We start from the raw sequence: 23776 nt of genomic DNA, 5'->3' as shown, positions 1-23776 counted from the left end.
TGATGACTTTAGGCCGACTTGACTTTGGAGATGCAAATTAGTCCCTTTTATGAGGCCGACATGTGTAGGAGGCTTGTGACTTTGCTTGGAGGTCTTTCTTGGTCTCTAATACATAAATATACATGGTGTAATATGCCCTTAAGGGTCTTCAACATTTATTTTGGCTCTTTGACTTTTCTATAGCACTTTGACATGTGCTAGACCTATGCAATGAGCAAGAAGCTATTTTTATAATTTACAAAAATAATATTTCTTTTCTTTTACATGTACAAAGATCAAAATTACACTTATGAAGGCCGAACCTAGTTACACTTTCTTCAACACATCAATTAGTGCATTTAGAATAATGAGGATTATCTCCTTATCACCTCTCCAAGATCTTTGCAGTTGAGACCTTATGAAGATATCCCTTCATCCTTTGATACCTTCAATTTGTGTAGATCATATATAAGTGATATGACCTTTCATATCTCATCTTCCGAGAATAGTTCTACCAGCTTATCATATATCTCTTTTGATGTCTCCAATCCTACTATATAAAGAGCCCTTTGATCCCTTTCCATGTATTCAGATAATGCTTGACCTTCAGATGGTTTGGAGACTTTTCCATAAATATGATTAATGACTTAACTTTCTTCCATGACTATGTATATCCTCATTTTCTATGCAAGGAAGTTCAATGACCCAACCAACTTATAGATCTCCTTGCAAAAATGAAGTCATTTCACCACATTAGATTATAGAATAAAATATACTTAATTGACAAGTGAAGATGAAATCTTCAACTTGATCCATTTGATGATTATTGATGAGGATTTATTAGTTCCCTTTTGGATGATCTTCCTCCAAATGAAATTTATTTTGGATTTGTATTAGTGTGTTTGTCCAACCAAGGCTTCCAGGACTAGTAACTCAACCCAAGTTGTTACAAGGCTTCCAGAGCGTTTGTCCAACTAGACTTTCCAAGACTAGTAACTCAAGCCAAGCTAAGGAAACATGAGAACCAACCAAAACAAAACAAGGAAAACAATCCACAATCACCATGGCTATACAGGAAATGGCAAGGCTAGGCAATCCATTGTCAATCCAGGCAATCCTCCATGCTAGTGACAGATCATGACCAGAAATCCACATGCATGCCAAAACTAGTGAGGAAAATATACATGCAACTCGGCACCTGCAAGCAAATCCCGTTGTAGCTGCTGATCCTGATGCCCTCTTGTGCTTTCGTGCTCCTCCTTTGCCTTCTTGCTCCAAAAATCCAAGTATGCTACACTCTCCAAGAAAGCTCTAAGTCTCCAAGAGTATGAGAGAGAGAGAAAATAATGAGAGAGCTCCAAAACTGAATTGATAAAAGGTTACCAACTGATCCTCCGAAGCCTTTTCATTAATGAGACCTCTATTTTCTTCATTTTCCATTATTTTCCTTCATTTTCCTCCTCACATGCAACTTGTGATCTTTCACCTCCCTTTTCTCCTAATTTCCATTATTTTCATAAATAAATGTGCCAAAAATATCATTTTGCCTTTCCAAAGCCTTAGCCATTGCCTTTGCCAATTTCCTTAGCCATTAAATAATCACAAGTGATCCCCATCACTAGGATTTCTTGCCCAACATTCAACTTGGAATAAGTGTCCCATCAACTGTGGTTATTATTTTGCCTTTATTAACTTTTATTACATGGAATTTTCACCAAGGTTGTTATATCTTCTTTGATCTAGGGTTTGATACTTCGATGTAGATCTTGACTTCACTTTGATATCCTTCAACTTGCTTTGATGCCTTTCTTGAAACTCGATCCTTGAGTGTCCCTTTGAATAGATGCCTCTCATTGACTTTGACACCTTAGCTCTGATACCATGTTGAGAAATCTAGGACATCATGAATTAGGTGATTTCTCTTAATTAGTAACTGCTTGTGAGTGTCTTTTAGTTCATTAGATTAGGATCTTCTTGTTGCTTAAGTTATTAGTGCTCTTCTTCATCAAACAACTACCAATGCATGAACATAAATAGACAAGAGACACAGAATGTAGGCTATCAACTAGGGCCAAACCTCTAGCTCTTTGAGAGGAAAACCTACACAAATTCTTCTTATAGAGATTCCAATTGACGAATACCAAGACCAAGACCCTTGACCTATTAACCACTCCAAGACCAAGACACTAGTTCTCTGTCTTCTGCTCTTTTCTTCTTCTTGATTCCTCTTCCTCTTTGACCTTCTTAACACTGAGATCATCTCCTCAACGAACTGTAGATACACTAGAGATGGCACCGAGACATGTCAATGTAATGTCACCAAAATGTGACCATTTTAGTAGCACCGAAATATTGTGATAGATCTTAGAATGATAGCTCCTTCATAGCACCACATAGTGGTCTCCAAGATAGCATCAAGTTGTGGCTTCTTCAAAGGATCGAGTTGTAGTATATATGCTTCTATCAAACGATGTTCCTCTGTTGTAGCATTGAGACCCTTATCTCATGAAATACGAACTGTTATTCCTAGACAAAACTTCGTTGTCCCTTCATCACTCCTCGTTGTCCCTTTATCACTTCTCACTATCCCATCTGAACTGTTCTCTTTTTTGCGATCTAAATCTTAGAGGAATTTGAATTCCCTTGACAGAACTGTGTACCCTTATCCGAGTTTCTGAAGAGATGTTCAAACTTGTTGCTCCCACTTGTTAAAGAAAGTGTAACTAGGTTCGGTCTTCATAATGACATCATCTTTGTAACTGATGTAATACATGATGTAATAAATTATTTTTGTAATCTTGCTACATGGGTTTCATGAGCAAGAAGTGTCTCTAGGTGAAAGACTTCTTCTTGTTGTCTTTAGGATTTATTCATATGTAAAAGAGTCATGTCATGTGTATAAAGCTCTTCATGAGTTTATGCAAACATGTACAAGTCTTCAAGTTGTCTAAACAAACCTCCAAGACCAAGATCAATACCTCAAATGCAAGCCTACCAAAGTCTGCAAGCAAAAGATTCAAAGGATCTTCATGTCAGCTCAAAAATGGATTAAATATATAAATATATGACATGTCGGCTTGAAGAAAAAGACACGTTGGTTCAGAAGGTCATGTCGACCTAATATATATGTGCACAACCACTATAAGTACCCTGTTGAGGTATCCGCAAATCAGTGGTGAAGATCTCACATTTCTATGAGATTTCAATAGGGTATAGGGTGTAGGAAGGTGTGCTTCATATGGGTGTAGGCAGTGTGATCTCATGTCACTGCAGGCAGACAAGGACTTAGTGGAGGGAGCCCTAGTCAATGAGGCAGAGAGCACGCAATCAAGGAAGAAGATCTCGCATGAAGAAGCAAGATTTGACTGCACCTCGACTAGGGTATTAGGTGCAGTCATGACCAGAACTTGAAAGTATAATATGGACGCAGATCTGATCTATATACTACCTATGAATCAATGCTCGGATGGACGAGGAAGTAAAGACTTCGGATGAGGTTATTGTAGTAAGGTCTAAACTATATAGATACCTAACCCTTATAGTGACAGTCTTCGCATTGCATGGATAAGTATGACAAGGAGCAGTCATGGTATCCCTGTAGGATACTAGGTACAAGGATGAGTAGTCATGGATCTATTCTATAGGATCAACGAAGATCACATATTTGCCTCATATGTATTACAATCTCGACACAGCTACAGACTTGGGTGCAAGATTTCAGTGACTAGGTGCAATCATGGATATAGCAGAGATCCATATTATAGAAGACAGTTTAGGATGTCCTTTTTGGAGGTTTGAAATCTCGAATAAGGTACAGTAAGGTTACAATCTCAGTCAAGATAGTAATCTCAATATGAATAAGATTTGAAAGGCAGTCACAATGACAAGGATCACAAGAAGTATTACAGTCCAAGTATGATGAAAGAAGCAGTACAGTGAAGTGTTGTCATGATAGAGACAACCATGGTGTAGCCATGATAAACCTAATGACATTGCTACAACAATGAAATTCTCAGTAATGCAATGGTGTCAGAGGAGCAGCAAGATGATGATCTCAACAGTGCTCGAGAAAGAGGATTGATGGCTTGGTCTTGGAGAGGCAGATAGTGTCAAGGGTCATGGTCTTGGTATTCGTCAATAGAATCTCTATAAGAAGAATTTTGTGTGGGTTTTCCTCTCCAAGAGGGAGAGGTTTTGGCCCTGGCAGAAAGCCAAACATTTGTGTTCCTATCTCTTTTATTCTTGATAGCAGTTTGATGAAGTTAACACACACATGTTAATAATGAAGTAAACATCAAGCTAAGATAAACTGTTTAAATACTTCACAAATTGTTATCATGTAATGAAGAATCATCTTAACTTTGCTTGCCCTAGATTCTTCAACACCACTGTTCATCCGAAATTCAAAGAGATGTTTAAACTGTCTTCATCTGAAATGTGAAGACCCTACACACCTATATATAGTTGTTGTCCCATAAATAAGCTGACCTGTGCTTGCCCAAATAGGTGTGTCTCCATAATCTGAAGCCAACATGTGTTCTTCTTTCTGTCGTGAGGCCAACTTGAAGAGGAGAAACAAGTGCTTGTCTTGGAGGGCTATTTGACAATCCTATAGACTATTATACATATGTAACATGCCCAAGAAGGGCTCTCCATACATGACATTGACTTTGACTTTTATGACAAATTCTAAACCCTCTCAATGGGAGTCATCTAAAAATAAAATCCCTTTCTCATGAAACCCATGAAGCAAGCATACAATCATTATTTTTCTTCTTTCCATCAATTACATAAAAATCATAATTACATGTCATTATGAAGACCGCACCTGGTTACACTTTTCAAGATTTTATCATTCATTATCCTCATGTAACCCTTGATGTAAACTTACTAAAATTTTCATCTAATATAACACTCATTTTCTTTAAGATTAAAAAAAGGAAATGAAAAAAAAAAACATCTTTATTATATCTGCAAATAATTGTACACGTATAACATTCACTATCTCTAGCATCATTAAGAGTATTTAATCACAATCTACATCAAAGAAATAATCACCAATATATCTTACATCTAATAACCAGCATTAATAAGACATTTTAAAAACCTTCAAGAAGCAAAACACTAAAATGCTCAAATATAAGACCTCACAATATAACACACTTTTGTCTATTGCTTCATTCACCACCCCAAAACGGAATGATTGGAAGTCCCCTGCAAAAGAGAAAATAAGAACTACCCAATTAGTCAAATAATTTTTTTATTAATAAATTATGTTTACAAACTCCCAATTTAAAAGGGTTTGATAATGCATAATCATTAGTTTCATTTAATTCTGCATCCATATTTATATCTATGTTATAATAAATATATATAAAAAGCTTATAAATCTATTGCACATCCACTTCCTAAGGTTTCCACTATAGCCTAATTACAAATCAAACTTAATAGCGCGTGCATCCATTCATGAATTACAAAAATCCAACTCCGACCATGTATTGCTCACATTTTCAACCCTAGATATCTGAAATCTAATATATAGATTTATATCTAAATCAAAGCCCATCATATAGAAGAAATTTATAAAACCTGAAATCAATAAATCCGACCTACATCATTTTTGTAAATTGAGAGTAGCATGTATGTAAAAGTTGATTGTAAAGCCAAGCACTTAGAAAACAAAACATGTAATTTCTTAACAAGTTTACATCAAGGATTGCTGTAAAGGTTTTCATTGGTGTTTTAGATTATGATTGAATAGTTACATGTTTTACAAGCTTGCAACATTGGAGTATGAGGCACATCATTACTGCGATTTTAGGTTATGAAATTTGTTGATTTTGCAACATATGGCAACAAGACATGTCAATATCACAGCCTCAAATTGTACGGTCTGATAATTCTAAACGCTATGACTATAAACCGAGCTTATCATTGGGATGTAATATTTACTTTGTCAATACATGAGTGATTATATGTCGACATCTTCAGTGATCAATGATCTCAAGGGTCTTACTTTTTCACCTTTTCTTCTTCATTGTATTCCCAAGCTAAGCTTAAGGATGGGATGCTAGTGTTATTGTGTTTAATCTTGTCTATGAGATTTTCGTCTCTATAACCACAATTCAAATTATACGCCTAAATCGAACCTTTGCATAATTTTCCCTAATCAAATCATTCTTATGAGGCAAAATTAAAACTCTAAATCAGATTCAAAATTTTAAAAAGGAAAGTTGCAGACTTTGATTCTTAACATCCAAAGTAAGAAATTTGGTTAATTCATTTTGATAATAGGAAAGAAACGAAGGTTTAAATCCCTGCCCCTCTTATTTTGATAAAAGAAATAATAAATTAAAAAAAGGAGAAAACGTTGAAAAGTGAATATATATATATATATATATATATATATATATAAAAGTTTTAATTGTAAAGGTTAAAAGTATATTTAAAATTAAAGTGGAAACACTTTACTCACACTTTATGTTGCATTTGCTCAAACAGCCCACAAATGGCCTAGAAGAAGAGTCCATTCATGATCTGTTTGACTTCAATGAAAACACTATATAAGAAATAAGAGAATTAAGAAATATCAAAGGTTAATTAATGAATTGTATTAGAAATATATACGCTTGTTTTGAGAGATTCTATTTGTGTTACTTCTCTTTATACAAGTATGATGAGCCAATTCATTAGGGGAATTTGATGTCAAAAATAAATCTCACGACAAAAAAAATACTAATCAAATCATATATAAAAGAATCAATAAGATCCAAGATGATGATGTCATTCTTAGGGGCAAATATTTTTGGAGGCAAAAGAAAAAAACTAATATTTTAAATTATATTCTCTACTTATCTTCTTATAGGTTACTCAAATGTCAAGAGTAGGCACACATTGGATTCATAATTAACAACGAGTACCCACTCTACATGATTTTGAGTAGACTCGTGTCGAAGAAAAAAAAAACAAAATACATAATAAAAAATTATTTTTTTGAAGAAACAAAATTTTCAACCTTTTCCACGATGATTTACTCAAAAGTATGCAAAGTAGGTACTCTTTGAATGCGGAGTTTAATTCTACTTCCAAAAGATGCCTACAATTGACATTTGAGTAAACCTACAAGGAGATGAGTCAAAAATACAATTAAAAAATTAAGTAGTACTCTTTGAATGCGGAGTTTAATTCTACTTCCAAAAGATGCCTACAATTGACATTTGAGTAAACCTACAAGGAGATGAGTCAAAAATACAATTAAAAAATTAAGTAGTACTCTTTGAATGCGGAGTTTAATTCTACTTCCAAAAGATGCCTACAATTGACATTTGAGTAAACCTACAAGGAGATGAGTCAAAAATACAATTAAAAAATTAAGTCAAAAATATGATGAAAAAATAAGACTTGAGACATATTAATGTTAATTTTCAAATATAATAATCAAATTTATCAGTTTCCTACTCATTATATAAATCTTGATTCATCAATGTTGAATGAGAATCTTAAATCATGTATGTTATTTGATATTAAATATGTACTATGCATGATTTTTCGGTTAATTGTAGCCTTGTAAGTTGTGATATTTATATTTTATATGAATAATGAATTTCATTTGAAAATGATATCATGTGCTTATGAGCATGGCAGATTTAAAAAAAACAAAAAAATATTATTATTCTGATCTTTTTTAAATTATTTTTTTAACATGTATAAAACTGTTATATGTATACCCTTCACAAATCCTCTCTTGTTTCAAAAGTGGCATTCCCATTCTCACACCCACACCCATCTCCACCACCCACATACCCAACAACTTAGGCTCAAAGCGATTTTTAGGTGATAATAAAAACTATTGTTTTTTTAAGAAACAAAGGGTGTATTTTAAAATAATTTAGTTACAAATTTCCTAATTTTGTTTTATTGTTCTCTATTTTATTTTTATTTTTTTGTGATTAATGGAATCGAAAACTGGGGCAATCTCATACTTGTATGACACAAGGTCGATTCTATCCACTACGACTACGACTACTTGGTGTACACAGATACCCCTACTGTGGATATAGGTAAGTCGGGATTTGAACCAAGGAACTCATAATCTTTACATAACATCTGTTTCCAAGTAATCTACACCCTAGGGGCTTACATGTTTCCTAGTTCAAGTATAGGTAGATTTTCAAATAAAATTAAAGGTACCAATCCTACTCACTGATTACCTTATAGACTCAACCATATCCAATATGAAGAGGAAATAAATAGGAGAGCACCTCATCAATGGTTTCATCCACACCTCCAAACCTCCTTGTAATAATTAAGTTCAACTTCTTAGAAAATCAAAGGCAATGTAGTTATATGTTGATTTTCCTTAGCTTGATAATTATTTGTGAACTTTGTTGGCTTCTTATTAATTTCTTTGTGTTTCTTTTCTTCATCAAACAATTACCAATATAAACATGAAGATCACAAGAGACAATAGACACAAGATATAGGCTCTATGCCAGGGCAAAACCCCACAACTTGGGGAAAACCCGAACAATCCACTTCTTATAGAATTAGATCCAAAATGAGACCTCCAAGACCCAAAGACTAAAGTCAAAACTCCCTTCCAAGCACCAAGTCAGCCCTTAACAAGATCACATCCAACCAAGCGAAAGTATTCCAAAGTCAATGATGGTCAAATCCTTCTCAAACTGCCCCAAACAAGGTCTCGGTCCTGCAACTATGGATCTACAATCAGTTCTGCAATCTTTGGTCCTGCAATCTATCCAGAAACCCTAGATTCTTGCATGTGGGAGCATTAATAAGCCTAATTTCAGACTTCCTTTCTTCGCTTGACCTTCCTTCTTGTATCTCAGGCCTTTGTACTTCCTTTTCAACCTTTTTCCTTCTCCTAGACCAAACTCGCACTTCCTTCTCTTCCTTCTTCTACTTCGCACTTCTTCCAACTTCAAGAGATATCAAACTTGCTTGTGAGAGAGTGTGTTTCAAACAGAATTTGAACTGCTCTATTTATAATCCTACCTAATTTTAGACTTCCTTTCTTCGCTTGACCTTCCTTCTTGTATCTTAGGCCTTTGTACTTCCTTTTCAACCTTTTTCCTTCTCCTAGACCAAACTCATTATTCCTTCTTCTACTTCGCACTTCTTCCAACTTCAAGAGATATCGAACTTGCTTGTGAGAGAGTGTGTTTCAAATGGAATTTGAACTGCTCTATTTATATTCCTGCCTAATTCCAGACTTCCTTTCTTCGCTTGACCTTCCTTCTTGTATCTTAGGCCTTTGTACTTCCTTTGCAACATTTTTCCTTCTCCTAGACCAAACTCACACTTCCTTCTTCTACTTCACACTTCTTCCAACTTCAAGAGATATCGAACTTGCTTGTGAGAGAGTGTGTTTCAAATGGAATTTGAACTGCCCTATTTATAGTCATTTGGTGGGGTCGAATAGCCCTCCTTGAGGCCGACTTGATCATCTTAACGCTGACTTCGTTTGGAGAACATAATTCATATTTGACTCAATACCTAACCTTTTACATGATTCAAAAGCCCAAGAAGGGTCTCTTTAAAAGTACAATGACTCTATTGACTCAGAATAAATCCTAAAAGTCCTCAATGGGGACTTTGACCTAAAACATGGTGACCCAAGCATGAAACACATGTTTTAATAAGTCACAATAATAATAATAATAATTATTTTCTTTAATCTTTTGACAAGTACATTACAAGATTACTCAAATACATTAAATGAAGACTGTACCTAGTTACATTTTCCAACACTCCCTCTTAACTACGGAGGTATTCATCATATACAAGTACAAGGAAGATCTCAACCACATGAACTATGAAGAACTTTAGGAACCGTGATGCCATGGACTAGATTCCTGACCAAGGCAATCTATCCATTGGTCTCTCAACAATTTAGGCACCATAATGCGACAGACTAGATTCTTACTTGGGCATTCTATCCAAGTGGGAATAAGGTGGACTCAAGCTTTCAACCTCTCTAGGTACCATCAGGCTTGCTTGCTAACCACCAATCCAAAGATCTAGGTGTGTATCCAAAAATAGAGCTCTATAACCAACACCACCTTTTCTAACTTTGGGACCTAGACATCAACATAAAGTGCCAGCCAGATGTCCTCACAGGCAATGCTTCACTGGCAAAGCCTCAACACTCCAATTTCTCCCAATCAAACTGATTGGTAACTAGCATGCTATCAAAATCTTCAAGAGATTCACCTGTACAAACACAACCGCAATTAATGATATACTTTCACATGTACATAATAAAATACAAACCTTCAGGGTCTTCCAGACAACTAATGTTGCTTCTCAACATAGTAAGACTATCCAGCGAATCTTTGACAAAAGATTCCTCAATCATACACTTTCCTTTCCTACTTCATATACAACAACATATCTTCAAAAACATTCTCCAATCAAAACTATGTTATGCCCTCCCTCTCAACTAGGGAGTTGCCCTTTAACCAGGGTCCCTCTTAATCTCAGGGAGATCTACTTCTTCACTTTGACATTGGAGAATCTTTTGTGGCTTCCAACCATTTCATCAAAGTTATCATTGCCTTCATTATTCACATCATGCCTATCAACGAACATCTTCACCATATTGAAGATTGTGTACTGGCACAACTTAGATAGAAAGTACAAGCAAATCTATAGAAGCATGAAGTTAGCCATATTAGAATTACGAAGGCATTTCAACCTAATATATATCAGATACCCAAGCCAAAGACACATATTTTTCAACATCTTGCTAGGGACTTTGTCATAAACCCTAGACTACTTCATAACAACTTTCATTACATCTAGGGTTTCAATGTTTTTTCCAAAGGTATGACATACCCTACTCCAACATACAGCAAACTCTAGAAACAATTCAAACAAATATAGATCTACAAGGCATCTAACAACTTTCAAAATTCATATGTTAGACTTCCCACTAGAGTTTCGCACAAATCCTAGATTTCATACAAAATCAATCAAAACCAATCACAGCTTAGTAATCAACATGACCAACTTCCACTAGGGTTAGTTCCAAACCCTAGATTTTCAATCCATCACAACTAAAACTCAAATTTCAACAATCTTACACAAATCTCAAATTATGACATTGTCATCATACATCAAAGATTTTTACTTCTACTAAGGTTTAACTCCAAAACCCTAGAAATTCATTTTCACAATCTCAACAATCATTACATATATTATAAATAAATCTCGAATTGTTATATCACACATACTAGAGAATTTAACTACTAGTAGGGTTTAGCTACAAAACCCTAGATTTCCAAATATCATCATCCTAGAATCTCAGACAAGGACTTATATCAAATCCTAAGACTTATGACCATCAATAACTACATCAACACACATATTTAGGAATTCGTTATCATGCATAAGCATATCATATGTTATACAGCATTAGACATATATTGACCTAGACCAAGCTAGGGTTTCGACCAAATGTACATATATATACCTATAGCTTCCTTCCTAGGGTTTTAGTTTAAACACATAACAAAGGTTTTGCTTATAGGCTCAATCAAACCCTAAAGAACTAGAGTTTCATACCTTAGCAAAGCAAACGCTAAAGGTTTCTCTCAGAAAGAGGGAATAGATTATGATGATATTTTTGCACCTGTAGCTCGATATACTACTATTTGATTTGTTGTTGCCTTAGCTGCTAGCCAGGGATGGACTCTTCACCAAATGGATGTGAAAATTGCTTTCTTGCATGGCTTCCTCAAGGAAGAGGTATTTGTGGAACAACCACAATGCTTTGAAGAGCATGATAGGGAAACTCGTGTATGCACACTGAAGAAAGCCTTATATGGGCTTAAGAAAGCTCTAAGTTCTTGGTATCCTCACATTGATAGCTACCTAATAAATCTTGGTTTCACAAGAAGCAATGCAAACACAAACCTCTACTTCAAGACAATCCAAGATATATCTTTGGTTTTGGTATTGTATGTTGATGATTTATTCTTGACAGGAGGAGAACCTCTTATCCTCCAGTGTAAGAGGGAGTTAGCGTCTGAATTTGAAATGAAAGACCTTGATTTGATGCATTATTTTATGGGTCTAGAGGTCTAGCAAAGACCTTGTGAAATTTATCTTTCTCAAAGAAAATATGTTGTTAAGCTTCTTGAAAATTTGCTATGGTAGAATATTTGTCCATGCATACTCCTATGGAAATGAACTTTAAGAAATTATGTGGCAAAGTTGCAGGACCTAGTCTATCAAATCCCAGAGTGTAGACAACTCATTGGTACTTTGATGTTTTTGGTAAACATTAGGCTTGACATGTGCTTTGTTGTAAACACTTTAAGTCAGAATATGATTGATCCCTTTCATGCCCACTGGATTGCAGAAAACATTTACTTAGATACTCGCATGGAACTATAAATCTAGGATTAAAATATATTGTTGAAAATGTAAGACTTCATGGATATACTGATGTTGATTGGGCAGGTAACTCTGTTGATAGAAAGAGCACTTATGGGTGTTGCTTTAGCTTGGGATCTGCCATGATCTCTTGGATGAGTAGAAAACAGAATTTTGTTGCTCTGAGTACAGCTGAAGCTGAGTACATTGTTGCTAGCATGGCTAGCTGTGAGGCAGTTTGGCTAAGAAAGTTTTTTGGGGAACTATTTGAGCAAGTTTCAGAGACAACAATTATATATTGTGACAATAAGAGTGGAATTCATCTTGCAGAAAATATTGTGTTTAATGACAAGTCCAAGCATATTGAGATCAAGTATCACTATATCTGGGATATGGTGCAAAGAGGAGTAGTGAGTCTCCATCACATCTCCTCTAATGATCATATAGTTGACATTATTACCAAGCTTTGTCGAAAGGAAAGTCCTTGGATTTTAGAGAGCAGCTTGGACTTATGGATGTGACCCTTATACGAAGCAGTCGCAACTGATTGAGAACACTGAGCTGCCTTTCCCCCCTATCACAGCTCACGAGATTAGAGAATGATGACAGAAAGCTCCTAAGGATGAGGGACCTCTTGTGTAGTGTGTGCCATAAGAGTAGGCCTCAGTATGCATCCGACCCATAGTCTGGGACGTGAGAAGAGTCACCTATCTGGTTAATAGGTGTAGTGAGACTTGTCTAAGATGCAAGTGTTCCACCACTTGACACTTGGTTGTGTTTGATTCTTGTCTCTGTGACTTGTTTGAGTCTTGTCTATATGATGCCTGAGTTCTGTCACCTAATTTTTTAGATGAAAATTGGTTGAGTGTAATCCTTGTCTATGTGACATGTGATGATCATTTCCTTTCCAAATTTGTGTCAAGTGGATGATTCTTATTTAGATTGTGACTTCATTGTTACAGATGTTTCAGAGCAGAGTTGAGTTGAGATGAATGAATGAGATCAAAAGAAGCAATGATCTTTGATGCAAAAAGAAATTCCTCCCTAGCTGAGAGGGAGTGTTAAAATTTGGCAACTCAAGGATGAATTTCTCCTAGAAGAAATCACATCTTTCAATTCTGTTTGGACCACCTATAACAAAATTTCATTTCTAACATTCTAATATGACTTTCCAAAAATATTAAGTCACATCTCAATTTGGAAGTTACTTTCCAAAAATAGAAAGTCATGTCTAAATGATCAAGGATGATCTCGACATATGAAATCCATTTTAAAATCAAATCAATCGTGATTATACAAGTCAAGAATTAATGTTTTTTCCTTACTAGTATTATTGTTGTTATTATTATTATACTATTATTTATAAAAAAATGTAAAGTCATTCACCTTTAATGGATTAATTAAAAACAAAATTGAGAATCTTTTACTTGGAAAATCGAGCCTCTCTCTTGGAATAAAATAGTAACTCCACACTTAAGAGATGTAACTCTCTCTCACTGATTCAATGTATGGCAAAAGTGTAACTCCTCCTCATTAAATGCACTTGTACTCATTCAATTCGATTTGTAACTCTCACCAAATATTCTCTCATGTCTAAGTGTAACTCTCTCTCTCCCTAATTCGAATTGTAACTCTTTAAGACAAATGCACCTCTCTCTCTATTCTTAGGATGAGTTACACTTCTCCTCAAGTAACTCCTCCCTCACGGAATTCGATTCACCTATTATTAGCTCAAGGCATGAATTCATTTTGTAACTCTTCTCCCTTCTCTTTTATTTAAGCAAGAGCAAGTGAGAGTTGAGTGTAGCAGATTCATTGTGAAGTAGGAGAGCTAGTGTTGATTGTATGCAAGAGAAGTGTGAGAACAAGTGAAGAGCAAGAGGAAGGGAAAAGCTAGAGCAAGTGTGAAGGACAAGATCTGATCAAGAGAAGGAGATCTTCAAGCAAAGAGAAAGAGCACTTCAGCTGCAAGTTGATCAAACATTGGTGACTTTATTCATTCTCTCTCTCTCTCTCTTTGTACTTTGCTAAACAATTGAAGAAATCTAATATAAGAAGAATCATTTGGGATTTCCCCTTGTGGGTTTTGCCCTGGTCATTGGACTTAACTCTTAGTGTCTTATATTTGTGCTTGGTTGTCATCATATAATCCTTAAGTTCATGTTTTATCTACAATTGTTGATCTGAAAAGTTTTGAAGAAGAAATCTCCATTCTAGGTAATTGCAACAACAACGCACATTTATTTTTTTGCAAAGTACATTTAGTTCCATTCAATTTTCTACAAAGTACATTCAGCTTTTTGCAAAGTACATTCAGTTCCATTCAGTTTTCTGCAAAGTACATTCAATTTTTTGCATAGAACTTTTAAGTTTATGCAAATAATTTTTAAATTTCTGCACAGAACTTTCAAATTTTAACACTAAAGGTCCTACCCTCCTGAAATATGACATATTGGCTAACTACTATCTTCCTTTACCTCGGAATGTAGGCCCTATAAGCCTTTGAGATCTCACTATCTCCAACCAAAATCCCTCTCTTAAATGAGGGCTCCATCTTAGTCCTCTTCTTTAGTGGAATATGGACATACACTAGGCTACTAAAGATGCGAAGATGGCTCACATTCGGTCTCACTCTTCTAAAAGCCTCTTAAGGAGACTTGTCCCCTAATACCTTGTGAGGACTCATGTTTTGTAGGTACACTATTTTGTTACAAGCCTTTTCGCACAAGAACATGTGCAAGTCCTAATCTTGTATCATTGCCTTTGCTTCTCCAACCATAGTCCTATTACTTCTCTCTGCCACTCCATTCTATTGCGGATTGTATGGAATTATTAATTATTTATTTATTCTTTTCTCCTTGCAGAAACCCTACAACTCATTGGAGTTATGTCTACCCCCATTGTCTAATTTGAGGACCTTGATCTTCTTCCTAGTTTGATTCTCCACAAGAGCTTTAAACTCCTGGGGCCAATCGAAGACTCATCCTTGGCCTTCAGGAAGTAGATCCATGTCCCCATGGAATAGCCATCTATGAAGGTCACAAAATAACTAAATCCAAAGATAAAATCCACTAACATAGTACTTCAAACATTGAAATGCACCAAATCCAATACTCCCTTGGACTTGGTCTCACTGTTAAGAAACACAAATTTGGCATGCTTTCCAAGTGCATAACCTTTGCACACACCATCTTGCTCCACACTAAACTCTAGAAAACCAATGACCATATCCTGTAACAATGGTATATCCTTGTAGTTAAGTTGCACGAAGAACCGAAACGTTTTGAAGTTTCTGAAATGTGTACGTTTAGAAATGTCACCTCCCAAAAATGGAAACGTCGACCAATACGTCATATATGTTTACATATATAAAAATAAATTTATAAATAGGTGAATAACACATTATCTTGCAAGAAAAAAGGGAATAAGACCCATAGATGACAATTTAGAAGGAAAACCAAGTCTATATTAACTCTTACAGATGATTACATGATGGTTGAGTTTCAACCGAGTTTTAGAGTTTTGGGTATAGGTACATCCTGAAAAGTCAGATTCCTAGAAGTTTCATGCAACATAGCCCTGTAGTGTAGATGCCCCATCCTCTTGTGCCAAAGCCCACTCTAGTTATTACTATCATGTACAAGGGCCTCCACTGGATGTCCTCTAAATAGATAAAGGTTTCTCTCTCTACTACATATAACTTGCCTCATGCTAGGATCAACTCCTTTTGGCCTATTACCCACCACTTGTGAGTAGTGTATATGGGAGAAAATATTTCTCCTAGATGGTCCTCAATAGGCAATGACTAGCCCCCAAATAGCCCGATGTACCATTTTCTCCGCCACCTGAGCAAACCATGTGGTCCCTCGTCTATCTATTATGAATGTATGTTTGAAGGTGGGTCTCCTGACGCCTAAGGTATGGATTTTCATTGGTATAGTTAGGTAGTTTTCATTACTTGTCATGGGCACTTTTGGGCATGAATTAGTGGGGAGATTCGGCGGAAAGAGTGGGTTAGGTTTGTATTCTTGTCTCCATTGCTCGATTTCATGGTTACCCTTGTATCCTAGTCCCATGGGATCTCCTTTACTGGCCATTAGCTTTAGGGTTGGCACTACATGGGAAATCTCGATTTTGGTTGTGTGGTCCCGCTTCCCAACACCACCTACATTACTCCCTTTCCACTCATTTGAGCCCCATTCATCTCTTTTCCCATCTGGGTCCACACAAGGTTAGCCTCCCCCTCCCCTTGTCCACACTTTGGGTCGGGCCTGGAACAATGCCCCGGAGGTTGATGCAGCTAGAAAGAAAATAAAAAGCATAATTTGGCCACTCTCAACAGGAAATGTACCACAAAATGCAAAAGATGGTTAAAACTACTATTAGCCCATGTACCACTCTTATGTTATATTGCAAAATGCAAAAGCTCGCTAAAATTTAGCATATGATATACCCTAGCCGCTTACTTCAACATTTTCACAAGAAAATTGGTCTTCGATGTTAGAAACAAGAACCCCACTAGTCTCCTTCAAGCCCAAGATATAATCTTCAATCTTGATCAAGCCATGAGGCAGACTTCCATCAACATGGTGCAAGTTGAAGATCATAACCCCCCACCCTTCAAATGACAAGGAAATTCCCCCTCACGAAAATAACACATTGCATGAGACTAGTAAAAGAACAAGAGGAGGCCACAAGAAGAAGCCCCCTAATCTTGCTATGAGACTTCCTTTAAGGTTAGCTTTGAACATGAGTGACCCTTTAACACATTGCATGAGACTAGTAAAAGAACAAGAGGAGGCCACACGAAGAAGCCCCCTAATCTTTCTATGAGACTTCCTCTAGGGTTAGCTTTGAATATGAGTGACCCATTCTATATTGCCCTTGGAATAAATGGCCATACCTTGAGAAATTTTATTTTGAATTCTGGTAGTCCAATTCACATCATGTCCTCAAGTATTATGGAGAAACTTGGACTTAAGCTCTCAAAAGAATGTCTTAATAAAATGATCCTAAATTGTGATGAGCTTAGGGTATGTGGAATAGTGGAAGGGAAAAAGGCATTTTATCATACATATCCTGTAAAGGAATTCACAATGAACATAGTCATCGTGGGAATGGACCCTGCATGGGGAATGATTGTGTCTAAGCAACTAGTTGAGGATCTTAACTTCTCCATTAATGAATATGGCTCCACTATATAACTCCTTTGGAAGGAAAACTCCTATGTATCCATTCCTAGGCGTGAATTTTCTGCCCCCATGATCGTCTCCTCTCAAGATCCTGACAAAGACTTAGGAGAAGAAAGCATTGAGCTTGGGGAACAGAGGGTTTTCAATAATGAACACATCAAAGCCCCACCTTTGCTTGGACTTTGGATAATGTATTTTGATGGAGCCCACTCTAAATGAGGGTCAGGGGCAGGTATTGTCCTCATCTCCCCATCCAAGGAATATTTAATGTTCTACTTGAGACTCCAATTCGCTTGCACCAATAATGTTGTTGAATATGAAGCCCTATTATTGGGGCTTAAAGCATCACAATCAAGGAAAATACAACAATTACAAATAATAAGGGACTCTGACCTAGTTGTTTCACAAATAAGAGGAGTTGATACAAAACATGAGGGGTTGAAGCCTTATAGAGAAAGGATCATTCACATGATCAAGGGCTTTAAGGAAGTGTCCTTTCAAGCTCTAGACCGATCCCTCAATGACATGGTCAATGCCTTAGCCATAGCTGCATCCACTTCCTTAATCATTAAAAATGATATCTCTAAAAGAGGGAAATGTATAGTTGATACCATTCACATACCCTTTGTTCCCGTGTATAAAGACCATTGGCTTATTTTTGAAAATGACCAAGACATAAACAACTTCCTTCAAAACCATGAAGAACCCCTCAAGAGAGCTAGGGATATAATTAATGAGCAACATTTCGATAGGAATGACCTTAGCATCATCAAGCTTGATAACCAAGAGTCACCTGATACATTGGACCTCAACCTTGGATCTGAAACCTCTCCTCAAATAATCAAAATTGGGAAAAGCTTATCCAAAGAGCAAAGAGATGAGCTCGGAAAATTGTTAAGAAAATTCAAGGATGTTTTTGCTTGGTCTTATGATGATTTAAAAGCCTATAGCCTCAAAACCATTCAACATACCATTCCTCTCAGGGAAGGGGCAAAGCTTATCAAGCAAAAGTTGAAATGAATGAACCCCAAACTTGTTCCCTTGGTCAAAGAAGAACTCCAAAAGATGGTTGATGCAGGAATCTTTACCCCCATACGACACTCATTCTAGGTTTCTAGCCCTATGATCACTCGCAAGAAGATTGGCAACATTAGAATGTGCATTGATTTTAGGGATCTCAACTGTGTGTGCTTGAAGGAAAATTACCCCTTGCCTAACATGGAGAACCTATTACAGAGGATAATTGGGTCTCAAATGATGTCATTTTTGGATGGGTTTTCTAGGTATAACCAAGTCACTGTAAAAGAGGAAGATAGTCTGAAAATTGCCTTCATTACACCATGGGGAACATACATGTACCTTAGAATGCCCTTTGGTCTCCTCAATGTTGGGTCCACCTTTCAAAGGGCCATGGATTTTGCTTTTAGGGATCTCATTGGGAAAATCATGGAAATATACCAAGATGACTTGATTGTCGCTTCCAAAGAAAGGAAGGACCATTGCAAACACCTGAGGAAGGTATTTGAGAAATGTAGACAATACAACACATCTCTCAACCCTAAGAAATCAATATTTGGTGTTGGCAAAGGTAAATCGCTTGGGCACGTGGTCTCCAAAGATGGGATTAAGATTGACCCTGAAAGAATCCAAGTAATCAAGGATATCCCTCCTCCAAAATACCAAAGTACTCTAAGATCTTTCTTCTGCAAAATCCACTGTGTGAGAAGATTTATACCAAACTTTGTTGAGATTGTTAAGCTCCATGTTACTTGGGAGCGGGAGCGGGGAGCGGGAGCGAAAACGGGAGCGGGAGCGACCATTTTCAGAAGCTCCCGGTTTGGGAGCGAATCCCGGAGCGATTTTTTAAAAATATATATATATATTTTATATTTTTTAATTTTTGATACATATATGTCAACAAAAACATGTAGAATGATGAATTAGATATAAAAAACATAGAAAAGCATAGGTTGAACCATATAACAACAATCATCTAGAAGTTATAATCTTCATCAACCACATCCGCAAGTTAGTAACACAGTAACATACAACATATTGAGTCTCATGATTCATCAATCTTAAAGTTTAGAGCTTTCAAAATTCAATATATAACATTTATCATCATTGATCACCAAAGTTGTACTTGTAAGCTAAGTGTAACCATTACAACAAATAATATCTAACATGAAATGAAATGTTATAAAATGAATGAAATGAAACAACTTTCAACTTTCAACTTTCATTACTAAAGAGTTATAATTGCCAACTTCAAACTTAAATTGTCATATATTGTTTAAAAAATTATCATAATAAATATGAAAGAGTCAATAGTTATAAAAGCTACTAGAAACTAGAAAAGAGAAGTAAATCTATTATCTATTTCTTATGCTTGGGCCTCTTGCCACCACGAGAAATGTCTAATTTTTTAGTCTTGTTGCAAAATCAGGATCTTTGTCATTAATATCACCCTCCAAGCATTAATATCCAGAGGTATCTTTGTCATTACCTTTGTATTTGTATAGGGATCTTTGTCATTAATATCACCCTCTAAGCATTTAACATAAGATAGAAAAAGCATAGCATGTCAAGTCAAGATTTTGTTTGAGTGATGCGTACATTTTTAGAAGGGTCATGATAGAGGAGTTCGACAACCAATGTCACTAACATCAAGGTACATAGAGGGATTGGTACTCTTGATTAAATACGAGTTCCATACCATAATACATGACAAAATTCAATGGAAACATTGCAATCCCCCAATCCTGAAATCCTGAAAAACTGATAAGTCTGCTGGATTTTGAATGAAATCTAAAATTCTGCTTTCTCCATATGAAATCCAATGAGGACGAAACCACTCTCAAACATCCTGAGTCATTTCATGGTAATGTTAAAAATTTAGGTAAAAGGATGAAAATGAAAATTAAAGAAAATGTCACTTTTACTTTAAGAATTTAACATTACCATGAATAGCATATCAATACTAGGGCCTAGACTTGATCATTAAGCTGCCCCACTCAAAAACTATTTGTTTCTTTCAAAAAAAAATTGCATTTCGAACATTACTACAAAAAAAAAAAATGCAAAAAAGGCAAAACGCTCCCGAAAAGGCAGGGAGCGAAATTTTTTTTAGGGAGCGCGCTCCCGACCCGCTCCCGAGTCGCTCCCGCCCGGAGCGCGGATTGGGAGCGGGAGCGGGGGGGGGGGGAGCGCTCCCCCGCAACTATGGTTAAGCTCATGAATGATCTCCTAAAGGACACTCCCTACATATGGAATCATGTGACCAATATCTCTTTCGAAGGAATCAAAGAAAGAATCACCTCTGCCCTTGTTCTTGCTAGCCCTAATTATACCAAAGATTTCATCATCTATTCTTTTGCCTCTAAAGATACTATTGTTGGCATACTTATGCAAAGGGACGATGAAGGGAGAGAGAGGCCCATAACCTTTATGAGCAAACCACTCTGTGATGCTGAGACAAGATACACAATCACTGAAAAACAAGCATATGCCCTTGTCAAGTTTCTCAAGTACTTTAGAGCATATGTGGGATACAATAGAATATATGCATATCTCCCTTATCCTGTGGTGAAAGATGTGCTATCACAAACTGTTTGCCTTGGGTCCACAGGAAAATGGGTATCCAAAATCCAGGAATATGATCTTGATATCTGTCCCAAGAATGTCATCAAGGGACAAGGGCTAGCTGAGATGCAAACTAAAAGCAACAATGAAGCCATTAAGGAAGGGGAAGAAGAGCAACTATGTCCCACATATATTGAACTTGAAGAAGATGATTGGTATAAGGACATCATTTATTATTAGCGCAGCTTATTCACCCCTCCTTACCTAGTTGATCACAAAAGAAGAGCCCTGAGATTAAAGACATCTAAGTTCCACTTAACCCAAGATGGCCTAGGATGTATGAGTCCTAATGGGGTGATACTTCGATGCGTTAGTAAGGAAGAATCTGAAAAACTAATGAGAGAATTCCATGTTGGGTTTTGCAAGGGACATTATGCTGCCCAAACCACTACTCACAAGATCTTGAGGGTTGGTTACTATTGGCCCACTATCTTCGTTGACACATTGAACTTCGTTAAACAATGCCAACCATGCCAATTGTTCGCTGGAAAACAACAAATAACTACCATGCCTTTAAGAAATGTTGTCATGGATGCGCTCTTCCAACAATGGGGCTTAGATTTTATTGGTGAATTCAAGGATAACTCAAGCCATGGATACAGGTGGATTCTCATAGCTACTGACTATTTCACTAAATGGGTTGAAGCCATACCAACCAAGAAAGCAACTGACCAAGTAGTTATGGATTTCCTTTAGGACAATATTATTACCAGGTTTGGTGTCCCTGCCAAGATCGTAACTGACAATGCTAAAGCATTTGATTCCATGGCTTTAACATCCCTGTGTAATAAATATGGTATAATACTGTCACATTCATCTAACTATTATCCTCAAGGAAATGACCAAGCTGAGTCAAGCAATAAAAACCTCATAAAAATAATCAAGCGAACTGTTGGGGAACATAAGAAGGATTGGGATAGCAAGATTAAGTATGCCCTCTGGGCTAATCGAACAACTATGAAGGCCTCAACTGGATTTAGACCATTTAAGTTATTCTATGGTTCTGAGGCAAAGTTTCCTAGCCAACTCCAGTTGCCCATCCTTGAATGCCTAAAAGCTTTCCCTGGTCAACAAGATGCCATACAATCCCATATCAATCAAATAATTGAGAGTGACGAAAATAGAAGAAAATCCCTTGACCAGCTTGATTATAGTCATGATAAAATGAAATTTTCTTTCGATAAACATGTATGAAACAAAGCCTTCAAACCTGGTGACCTTGTGATTTTGTGGGACAAGAGAAGGAAGAAGCTTGGCATGCACAAGAAATGGGATAACCTATGGGTAAGCCTGTTCAGGATAGCTGATGTGGCAGGAATAAACTCTTATCACTTAGAAACCTCTAATGGAGAGCTCATTCCGCTTCCCGTGAATGGGCAACTCCTGAAAGAGTATTACCCCGAGGGCACTTGATATTATACAATATGCATGTTAATAAGATACATAGCATGCTGATTTTTTTCATTAGAACTAAACATTATATGATATTTCTCATGGTAGATTAGTTGCATTTAGATTAAACTTGCATAATTTGACTTTTCTATTGATTTTACGGCCTAACACTAAGCATGGGTGATCATCAGACACGGGAAAAACATGTTGCCCCATGTGCTTGGTCTTTGTTTTGTGCAGGTAACAGGGCTACGGTAACCATGATATTGTTGGTGTTCTCATGACCTCTTGTTCGAGTAGTTTCGCACACTCTTCCGAAAGCTCATGTCCCAGTTGGAGCCAAATGTTACCAACCACCTGTGGGTAGTGTATATGGGAGAAAATGTTTCTCCTAGATGGTCCTCAGCCGGCAGCTAGTAGCCCCTTGCAGCCCCTAGATAGTTCGATGTACCATTTTCTCAACCAGTTGAGCCAGTAATGTGGTCCCTTGCCCATATGTTATGAATGTACGTTTGAAGGTGGGCCTCCCGACCCCAAAGGTATGGCTTTTCATTGGTATAGTTGAGTAGTTTTCCTTACTTGTCATAGGCACTTTTGGGCATGAATTGGTGTGGGGATTCGACAAAAAGAGTGGGTTAGGTTTGTATTCTTGTCTCCATTGCTCGATTTCATGGCTACCCTTGTATCCTAGGCCCGTGCGATCTCCTTTACTAGCCATTAGCTTTAGGGTTGGTGCTACATGGGAAATCTCGATTTTGGTTGCATGGTCCCACTTCCTGACACCATCTACATTACTCCCCTTCCACTCATTTGAGCTCCATTCATCTCCTTTCCCATCTGGATCCACACAGAGTTAGCCTCTCCCTCCCGTTGTCCACACCTTGGGTTGGGCCTAGAACAATGCCCCAAAGGTTGATGCAGCTAGAAAGAGAATAAAAAGCATAATTTGGCCACTCTCGAAAGGAAATGTACCACAAAAAACAAAAGATGGTCGGGGCATACAAATTTAGTGCGTGGGCAAAAGCCAAGCATGAGCTCTACCCCTTATCTATGGTCATCAACTTGGTTCCTATGGTCCCTCGATGAGCCCCCTCCATCATTAAGAAACCCATGATTGTCCCAACCCCTGGTGGTCGATGAACTGCCTCACTTTAAGGGGTTATCCACTGCTA

The 23776-nt window shown here is 36.9% G+C and overlaps 1 protein-coding gene across 1 annotated transcript in view; it reads right to left on the bottom strand.

Moving 5' to 3' along the window:
• Positions 1-4923: 4923 nt before the first annotated feature.
• Positions 4924-23776, bottom strand: part of LOC149252557 (altered inheritance rate of mitochondria protein 25-like) — a 214816-nt gene continuing 195963 nt past the window's right edge. The window contains exon 8 of the mRNA XM_089454184.1: positions 4924-5193. Within this exon, the coding sequence (XP_089310310.1) occupies positions 5157-5193 (37 nt within the window). The 3' untranslated portion in view covers positions 4924-5156. The remainder of the gene's footprint in view (positions 5194-23776) is intronic.

Source organism: Pinus tabuliformis, chromosome 7, assembly GCF_031772625.1.
Source record: "Pinus tabuliformis cultivar Carrire ecotype Pingquan chromosome 7, CPIR1, whole genome shotgun sequence".
Classification (NCBI taxonomy): domain Eukaryota; kingdom Viridiplantae; phylum Streptophyta; class Pinopsida; order Pinales; family Pinaceae; genus Pinus; species Pinus tabuliformis.
This window is presented reverse-complemented; position numbering and strand designations above follow the sequence as displayed.